The sequence below is a fragment of the Xiphias gladius genome, chromosome 6 (genome assembly GCF_016859285.1).
Source record: "Xiphias gladius isolate SHS-SW01 ecotype Sanya breed wild chromosome 6, ASM1685928v1, whole genome shotgun sequence".
Lineage (NCBI taxonomy): Eukaryota > Metazoa > Chordata > Actinopteri > Istiophoriformes > Xiphiidae > Xiphias > Xiphias gladius.
In genome coordinates, this window is record NC_053405.1 from 22,559,380 (window position 1) to 22,569,945 (window position 10,566).

The following is a 10,566-nucleotide window of genomic DNA, read 5'->3' on the forward strand; positions in this document are numbered from 1 at the left end:
TTGTCCTCAATAAAACCGCAAACGTCCCAACAAGCATAAAGAAATAGGCTCCTTTCTTCCTCAGGTCCTTCCCTTCAACCTGGGCCTGTGTTTTGGCTCCCCTTGTTGCTCGCCAATGTTAAAGTTTCATTTCCACAGTGTGGCTGTCACCTCGTCCTCCCTCCCACAGCCTCCAGTCATCTGCTAATTGGCACTCTGTGATTTTGGAGCACTTCATTTCCTGCAGAGCATGTCTGAGCACTGTGTCTGTGACTGTTGTGGTTTGAAATGAGACTTAACAGCCTTCAGAGGTGGCACACAGATAACATGCACAGACCTCACAGCAGGCTGTGCAACTACCCTGCAGCCACAAAGAACAAGCACATGTGTGCATTCATGTGCCGTACTGTACTACCTCGTCTTTTGTCTAATGTCCACACAACATGTAACATGTCTATGCAGTAGAAAAGACCTGGGATGATTCTGTGGGTTATTCATTCTACAGAGCTCACAATCAAAGGAAGATAGCATGTTGTTGGTGAAATAAAAACCAACATGTTTGTTTGTGATATAAATTGTCTTAACCACAGCTATGCCTTTGTCTCACGGCATGGTGTGAACCAGAGGAGTGGAGGGGAAGGGGGCAGGCGTATAAAAGAGCCCTTGTTCTCATTCTTTCTCACTTTGTTGTGTCTGTGTGTTTTTTCTTTTATTTAACACTGACTTTGAGTCAAAGTGAGAGAGACGGATGGATAAGATTTCACTCGAATGAGCTGGATTCCTTCAGAAACCACCAGACTTTGTGTCACTCTTGTCTCCCTCTGTCATGGGAATCTGCTGGCACTCCTTTTGTTGTTGGGTTTTAATGTTGTTTTCCTCAGATCTAACAATTTAAAACACACAGCAGATTTAAGGGAAGATGGCTCAGGTCAGAGGGGAAGATGCCAGAGTCTATGTAAGATTTAAAGAGGACACGTTGCACTCTGAGATTTTAGAAGGTCATTAACCCTCTCCATTGCTTATCATGACTTTGACTCTGCTGAATCAGGGTCAGACAGGTTATTTGGGTTTACTCACTGCCCTACAATTAGATAGGGCCAAGTTGATTGGCAGGTCACTGTAACTCCTTGTTTTGACTAAGTTCAAGTGCCTATTTTCACTACTACAACCTCCATCAAAGCTTTGTCAAAATTGAGAGGTTTAGAATCTTGCATTCATGGCTACAAGACGTCAGACAAAGTATTTATTAGTAATCCTTGCCCGCTACCTGAGAACCACTCCGGAGGAAGTCTGAAGTCTAAACATCCCTGCCAGGGAGATGAGAACAAGACTGGAAGGGATGGGAGGGATCACTTCCTTTGCTTCCGTAAGGAGAAGAACAATGATAGAGTGTCGTAGAGGAAGTGCCAGGAAGCTTTACGTCCACACCTACAGGGGCTCGTAGTGGTTGCTGGGAGGCGCTGCGGCCATTTGTAGGTATTGTTAGCCTAGCTGATTATAAGACACAAGTCTGGAGGTTTGGGCTGGGTAGACCTTGGCAGAGGCCAGCCCTCCCAGGCCCTCTGCCTCTGGGTGTGAGAGACAGGAAGTTAAGGGTATGAGTGGAGCAGAAACACAGGATGTCTGAGGAACCTGGGCTGACCTCACCACTCTGCGTGGATAAAAAACGGGGGGGCCTGTGCATATATTTGCACTTTTGCAAGTGACTTCAAGCAGCCTTGGATTTAGTTGTTCCTCTTTTGGTTCTCCTCAGTCTTCATCATGACCCAGAATACGTTTTTTTGCTATAGCCAGAGCGGGGGGTACATTCGCTTTATCTTCTATTTATTCTAATAGAGGGTAGAGAGTTCATCCCAACAAAGTATTGAAACGTGCATAGCAGATTACATGTATATACTGTATATGTATATATACATATGTGTGTGTGTGTGTGTGTGTGTATATTCCAGTGGCTCTCTGTGGTCGTTCTGTTTTTACAGCTGGGATGTTGAACCATGAATCAGTCATGTCCGGGTCTCTGGAGTGTGTGTGTGTTTGTAGAAAAGATGTGTTTCACTGCGGATCGGGCAAGCCTGCCCACTTTGATTCCGTCTAGACCTCTTAGACAGTAATAATACACACACACATACACACACACACACACACACACACACACACACACACACACACACACACACACACACACACACACATACACACACACACACACACACACTGCAGGTGCTCGGTTAAAAAGTCAATACAACATATGTTAAACTAAATGACTTTAACGAAAATTTCCAGACAGTGACATCAACACTGATACTGCCATCAATACCGTAATATGGATTATGTGATTTACACCAAAAAAGAAACAAAAAGGGTTTTCCTGTCAGAGCATTTACAAAGTAAGTGTGCATATTACCGCTGTATGGAGAAAATAAATAACATCATCTGTCTGTTCTCCTCTTCTTCCCTCTTTTTCTTCAGTTCTATCTCCAGTCCAGGTTTACATGGCGCGGCGCTCGACTCCTGCGCCCCTTGCTCCAGTTCACCCTGTTGATGATGGCATTTTACACCGGCCTATCACGTGTCTCTGACCATAAGCACCACCCGACTGATGTCCTTGCAGGCTTTGTGCAGGGAGCCCTGGTGGCCTACTGCATAGTGAGTGCACACAATACATGCGCAAAACACACAATACATGCAAATGGTAGCTTAATTAGACACACAGACCGTCTGCACTTTTAATCTTCTCTATAACTGACCATTGGGGATCCTACAGATCAAACTTCAAATAAAGTTTGCCTCCACATAGTTCTCTTTCTTCACTTTTTTTCCTCTCTGCTTTTGGTGAAATGGAGAAATGGAGCAGGCAGTGAAGTGAAGAGAATCTGATTCCCTTTAATGAATAACACATTGCTTGGAGCCAGGCCCTTCAGGAGTGTGTGTGTGTGTGTGTGTGTGTGTGTGTGTGTGTGTGTGTGTGTGTGTGTGTGTGTGTGTGTGTGTGTGTGTGTGTGTGTGTGTGTGTGTGTGTTTTTGTGTAACTGTGCGTTAGTGTGAATTCTTACACTGCAACCTTCTGCACTACTTCACTGACATACGGTCACAGCAGTTGCCAGATGATTTTTGTAACCCTCATCATTACACTAAGCTAGATGGAGCCAAGGAAAATTGAATTCGGGTTGAGAGGAAAATAGAGGGAGTGTAAAAAGAGAGAGAGGGAGTAGGAGAGACAGAGAGAGAGAGAGGATTACCCTTTGAAACAGGAATGAGGTTGTTAATTATTTTGGGTTTTTTTATTTGGTGGCTCTGGTTCTATCAGCTCAGCAGGCTCCGGCTAAACTCTGCTGCCTCTGGGAAAAGTATGGAAAGACACACTAATACACACTCGCGCGCACACACACACACACACACACACACACACACACACACACACACACAAGAAACCTTTACCTTTCTACAGGATCCAAATCATGAACGTGGAAAGGATTAGATTCATAAACTTCAGCAAGACCTTAGTAGTGGCGCCTAGGCCGATCTTTGCACAGCTGAAATGCGTGTGCACACTCACACACACAATCACACACAGCACAGCAGGGTCCTTGAATGCCAGGATAGTATAGGACAGTAATGCTCTGGCAAAATCAGTACTCCTCCAGCTGGGCCTAGGTCTTGGACGACATCAGCTTTGACAAGAAAGAAAAAGAATGTTTTCAGAAATATGCTCAGCATATGAGCTTGACCTCTGAATGGGCAGATCTGGCAGGAGGAGTGAACGGAGGGAAGTGACAGGAGAGAGGAGCCTTGTCTGCATCTTGGCTCGAGACAAGTGTGGGTTTAATCCACTCGACTATTCCATAACCCTCACAGAAACAGCTAAACACACACAGTCACACTGTTCACATCCACATGCATACATAGTCAAACCCCTGCCGATCAAGGTAGTGAGGCTAGTTTTACAATCCTTGACGCCCCCTCTGATTTCCTCCGTCTCAGTAGAAACACACATCTGTGAGTACTTCTACTCAGCTGTTTCAGCCTCTCAGTAAGCAGCGGAGCAGATAGGACCTGACAGGAGATGAGTGGAAGCACGATAGAGGAGGTAGTAAGCCTCTGAACTGCCAACAGCAAGTGCTAAATCAAAGTGTGAACATCTTTAAATCCTAAGTTAACAAGTGCACAGGTTCATTATTCTTTTAAATGTAATGTTTGAAATGTAAGAATAAAAGCATGAGTTCACACTTTGAAATCATTTACGCCACTCTGGGATGTTTCAAGCACTAAAAACAGTCCTTTAAATGTCTCTGCTTAGAGCTACTACATGAACTTTTGAAGTGCGATGATTGTTGTTTATATTCTATGTATGACTTTGAAGGTCACTGAGAAAAAACTGCGACAACATGACAAGGGTTTTGAGGACACTGGATACTTGGCGTAGTCTGTATTCCACTGGTTATAGCAGGAGTTTTAACCAGCGGGAAAACGTTGTCCGCCACCAGTCAGTCTCATAAGATGTTTTCATGAAGCAGAAACCGTTGATATTCGAGAGCTCCGTGGCAGCCTGGGTAATGTGGTCCATTAATCCAGCCTGACCTTGTGTGTATGCAAGAAAGGAGCAGTTTCCAAACACTGACCACACACTTGTCATAGATACAAAAAGTCTGATGCAAAGAACAAAAGAACACATTGGAGGAATTCCTGGATTTGCACATCAGTCCCAAGTGTGAGATTGTGAACAATTGCTCTGAATATCACACGATGAGTTATATGACCTTGTGGAAAAGCATCTTCCATTCCAAACACAATTCAGTAATTGTCTGTAAAGAAGTGAGTTGGTCCATATTGTGTCTGCTATTCCAGGTTTCTCCAGACTACAGTTACCTCTTTAATCCAAGTGCACCTCAACTGAGTGCCAGTAAATGAACAATACAAGCCAGGGGCAAGTATGGACACCTTCATACTGTATGTAGTGACGTGTTAGTCTGGAGATTTTTAAGCCTTTGTTGTTAGTAAATGCTGCGTTAAACCCCATTGTCTGTCCGCACATTTGACGGTCGATGGTGTCTGAGTCGGAAACATTAGTTTTTTGGAAAAATATGTAGATGAATGTCTGTTTTGGGTCATACACTCCAGACTTTGTCTGTGGGGCTGTAATCCAGAGAACTGGGAGAACCACAACAGGAATCGGTCCATCTGTCCTACCTGGCACTTCCTATCAGACACGCTGACCTAATTTTCAACATGTGCCTTAATAAAGTTCAAGGGGGTCGAAAGCTGCAGGAAGCACCTGTCAGAGAGAAAGCTGGTGTGGCGCTCATTTGTTTTTCAAGGTTCATTCTCAGAGTGGAGAGGAGTAGGGTCATCCGTTAAAAGGAGGAAGAGGCAAGAGGATGCTCTCTCCCTCTCTCAGGTTTAAACACATAGGGACATACTGCACATAGTGGGGGTCTCAAATACTGAAGCACTGTCTGTGTGGTTAGTGAACTTGTGTAGAAGCAGGAAGTCATCTTTATCACTCACCAGAAACAACTCAAGTCTCTAAATTTGGAAATCCATTTTGCACACCACAAGTTAACACTTACACAGTTTTGTTTAAACGTATGCACATATACAATTAGACAATTAATAATGTGACATTGGTGTGTGTGCTAGTATGTGATTAGTGAGAGCTGAAGAGCCCTCTATTTTCTCAGTAGTATAAAAATGTAAATGTATTAAGAGCGGCATCTTTTGACCTAAATCAAATGGTGTAAATGCAGTTACCGATATATTGTGTGGTTAGGCTGCATATACAGTATATTCATAGTTGGTTTTTCAACAGTTTCATTTTTTTTTTTTTTTTTGGTATATCAAAAGGGGGTCTGATGAGTAATGTGCTGGTTATTATAGACATCCACAGTTCGCACAACCACTTCCCGTGTGACTCAGCTTCTTTGTGTCACACATGACATTTTAATAATGGTTATGGATGAACAATTGAAGACACAAACTCACACACCCACACATATATAAACGTGTGTGTGTGTGTGTGTGTGTGTGTGCGTGCGTGGGCGAGTTTGTCTCTAAATTATATATGCATATATATATATATATATATATATTTATATATATATGTGTGTGTGTGTGTGTGTGTGTGTGTGTGTGTGTGTGTGTGTGTGTGTGTGTATGTATATATATGTATGTATGTATATGTATATACATGTATGTATGTATGTTTGTGTGTATGTATATATATATATATATACATCAGTCTGCATCACTCAACATAATAGGCCTGGAGAATTTGTGACGGTTTTGTCTATAGCACACGCAGGAAATGGTGAGTTGTGATAAACTTTCCACCATGGCAGGTTCAGGGGAGATGGGTTGGAGGTCTGGTGACGCAGCAACAGGGTGTGCTTTGATTGGACAAAAGCATCCGGACAGGAAATGAGCCCAGAATGTTTCCCATGACAACTTGGGCAATTCCCAGAGATATGACTCCATCTCACATCTCTCTACACTCCCCTAATTATATCATGTATACTGTAATATACCATATATGATGCGCTGAACACACTACACAAACTAATGACTGTATAGACAAAGAGCCCATTTAAGTCCGCAAGCAGCTGTGTGTTATGGAGGTATCAATGTACATATGATATCATCCATCAGCAGGGGTCACCAGTAAAGGTCATTTTATGGTCAGTAAATGTCAAGCTGTAATAGAAGAGATTGTGTTTGTGCTGAGTCCACCACTCAGATTGAGACAGTCTTTGTTACATAAATAGATCAGTGACTATATGTCAGACTTTTTTCCGGAAAACCAAAGATGAACACTGAGCTGCGCAGTAGTATATGTTTTTCCCTGAGGACATTTTTCTATGAGATGGAATGGCAGCTTATTCCCTCGGCCCTCCCTCCTCATCTCACTGGCACAGGCATCTCTGCTCGTCCTCAGCTGGCAGAACAGACGGAAAAGCTGCTGCACATACCAATTATGTGTGTGTGTGTGTGTGTGTGCGTGTGTGTGTGTGTGTGTGTGTGTGTGTGTGTGTGTGTGTGTGTGTGTGTGTGTGTGTGTGTGTGTGTGTGTGTGTGTGTGTGTGTGTTTGTGTGTGTATTAGTTCACAACTGAAGCTGCTGCTGCTGCTTATGTGTGACCCCAACCCCCTGTAAGTGGAAATGGTAATCCACTGTTACAGTGGACAGTAGTTTCCATGGTCCCACTTCCTGTCCACTCTTGCCCATTTTCCTGTTGCAATACTGTATGATGTCATCAGGATCTCAGGAAGTGATTTCTTCTCTGCCTTTTTTTCCCCTCTTTTCCGTCGTTCACCACCAGTGCCAGGCAGCCTGACCTCAGAGTTCATGTAAATGGCAAATTCACCCCTGGCATAATTTAATAAAGCATTAGACAGGGTTCACTAAATTTGATTGTCATTATAGGGTGAGTTATACTAAGATCACTTCCGTCGACCAGATTACTCAGTGTTGCTAGTTCGAGATTGCACAAAATGTGGCAGAGGGAGTTTCTAAAGAGTTTTCTCATTATGGCATTATAAAGTAATCCAACTTTCTCACCAGGGCGGGCACATGTTGGTGCCTATTCCCATTAGCCCTGTTCAGACATGCCATTTGCTTTTTGTTTCTCGCACAGGCAAATCAAATGAGACAGGTTCAACAGGCTCTATGCAAATTACAGCAGTACCTTGGCTTTCCGGTACTATGGTGCATTTACATTTAAACTGAACTAAAAAACTGGACAGTAGAATGTCCAAATAACCATCCCCAAACGCGGTATAATACACTGAATTTTACTTGTCTGTTTCGTGACCTTGCTCTCCGTCTGTGTGTCCACCAGGTGTTCTACGTGTCAGACCTGTTCAAGCCCAGGGTGAAGCCAGCCACGCCCCCGCCCTCCCCGATCAAGAAGGAGCTGCTCCCTTCATCTGACATCATCGAGAGGAACAACCACCACAACATGGTGTGAGAGAGGCCACATCTCTTTCCTGTGACTGAGGAGCCAATCACAGCGCTGCTCACCTCCCATCGGACAGTAGAATGTAGCGACGAGAGACTGTAGCTGCTTCTCAAATGGCATCCTCCTCCCCTTTTGCAGTGCCCAGCCAGGTGCTTTGTGGACTAGGGTGTCAGATTTGAGATTTGCACAGCAGAGTCCACTCGCACTATCCAGACTTGTTATTTACCATTACGTTAACTACTAAACAACATTTGAGCCCATCGTTTTGAGCACAAACAGAAAAGAATTGGAAGCTAGAAGACAAAATGAATTAAGAAATTTATGACTTGAAAGGCAGAGCTGAGGGTGTAGAAGTTTGATAGAAGTGTAACCACATAAAGGGAAAACACTTGTGAAGAAAATGAAGAAAAGAGACAAAATGAACTAAAAGACAAACCCCTCTGCCTAGGGAGAGAGGGGTTTTCAGTGATGCTTCCTCTCTGATATCTCTGTGGCCTTGGAACGCCGTAGGACAACAACTTCCTTAGCTATGGGAAGGATATTACTGCAATAACTAGCAGCATAGAAATATTAACAGTATAGAAAAATATAACTTATAGCACTGTTTTTAAGTCCATTATCACCACTGCTGCCTGAGATGTCTGACTGAAAGAAAGTTTGATGATGCTGACGTCCACGAGACAGAAATACTGACTCCTAGAAGCCGACTGAGCCTGGTGTGGTCATCTCACAAGACTTCATACTCAGGCAGGATAAAGTTAGCTTAGCATGGCTTTAACAACAATAACCCTGTACCAGTAGGCCCCTGTAAGGATCATACACTGATCTTTTTAGGCCTCTACAACAGATTTCAGAGCAGTCCTTTGGGTGTCTTTCAAACCTTTAGCATTGGAATGCGAAGCCCTCCAACCTCATATACCTCTGTCTCCAGATTGAGCACGTCAGGCTTTTTTGTAGTGGACTGTCAGTGCTGCCCAAACCCGGGATGTTGCATTTCTTGAGGGTTAGATGTAGAAAAGAGGGGATATTTTCTGTGGAAAGAGGGAGACAGATCTCCCAGCCACCCAGCACCTGTACAAAAGGCGTGGCTGTGCCATGCCCCTCTCTGGTGTTGGGGCCATCTGTTTAGCTTCCTAAACAGGAAGGAGAACGGGTGGGCAGAGTGAAGGGGTGCGGTCTGTCACCATGGAAAGAGGGTGATGATTTACAGCTAAGCTGGCACATTATTTTGGGATGATTTGGGCTCTTTCCGCTGGCAGGGAGGGGCCTTTCACCCACCCAATCACTCATTGGCAATGGATGTTTGTCTCTCAATGTGGGTGTGTGTGTGTGTGTGTGTGTGTGTGTGTGTGTGTGTGTGTGTGTGTGTGTGTGTGTGTGTGTGTGTGTGTGTGTGTGTGTGTGTGTGTGTCCTGTACATTCTTGTGCTTGTGTGGGTGCGCTTGTGCTTGTACATGTACATGTACATCTTGTGTTTGTAATTGTGTGTACATATGTATGAACGCTGTGCCCTGTGAAAAGGAACCCCCTCTTGATAAACTATGTGTGTGTCAGATTAAACACACACACTGTCAGCTGTGCCAAGTGCGTGTGTGTGTGTGTGTGTGTGTGTGTGTGTGTGTGTGTGTGTGTGTGTGTGTGTGTGTGTGTGTGTGTGTGTGTGTGTTTTTGTGAATGAAAGAGCAGGTGAACGTTATAAAAACTGTGGATCTAATATTTTTATTCTCTGCTAAGAAGCATCTTTAACCTTGTATGTTTATAGCTGTCCTGTATAATCACTAACAGTTGTACAGAACCAGATACAGAAGCCCTTTTTTATTTACAGCCTACTCAGATATCCTCCTCCAACAACACACTCCGCCATGTTGCACATCTTTCTCATCGTATAGTCCGTCCTATCATTTCACAAAGCCGTTTTCATTCTCTTTTTATAAATATATAAATAATGTATAGATCACTAAAATTAACTCTGTAAGATATTTGTTTAACATGTTTAGATATATCCACTATGATTTCAGACCTGTGTTCTTTACAAAATGCTGCTTAAAAAGCATCAATTGACAGATTTTTGTATCTAGACAACTAAACTATTGTAGATTGTAATAGTTTTGTTTGTAATATTCATTAAAAAAATACATCCACAATTGTATTAAATTCAATATTAGTATTTTTGTATTGTCTCGTTTTTTTGTACAAAAGAAATAGTAGCAATGCTGTTTTTTCTGCTAAATGTACTTAGCTCTAATACATGTGCTTTTAAATAAAAAGCTCATTATGAACACAAAATTGGGTTTGTCTTGACTGTTAATTTTACATTTTGACCAAACGGTTTTGAAAATTTTACTGTCCTGTGGCTTGGTGGATGGATTTTTGTTGTAATTTTTAATTCCTGGACATTACCCATTTGCTCTCCCCTTGCACAATAAAATATAAAAATGTATACAGTAAATAAAAGACCATAAGTCAGTGGTGGAATGTAAGCAGGTACATTACCAAAGTACAATTTGGGGAACCTTATACTCCACTATATTTCAGAGGGACCAGCCGCAACAATAAATAAACAATAATAATGAAAAATTATATGATAATAATGCATAATACTTCCATTTTGCTGATAATACATCTATACATTTTCT

The 10,566-nt window shown here is 42.8% G+C and overlaps 1 protein-coding gene across 2 annotated transcripts in view; it reads left to right on the forward strand.

Annotated features, from left to right (window-relative positions):
- Nucleotides 1–10,177, forward strand: part of plpp3 (phospholipid phosphatase 3) — a 30,667-nt gene extending 20,490 nt beyond the window's left edge. For both annotated transcript variants that reach the window (XM_040128591.1, XM_040128589.1), the window contains exons 6-7: nt 2,449–2,625; nt 7,811–10,177. In XM_040128591.1, coding sequence (XP_039984525.1) covers nt 2,449–2,625; nt 7,811–7,939 — 306 coding nt within the window. In that variant the 3' untranslated portion in view covers nt 7,940–10,177. The remainder of the gene's footprint in view (nt 1–2,448; nt 2,626–7,810) is intronic.
- Nucleotides 10,178–10,566: the final 389 nt, after the last annotated feature.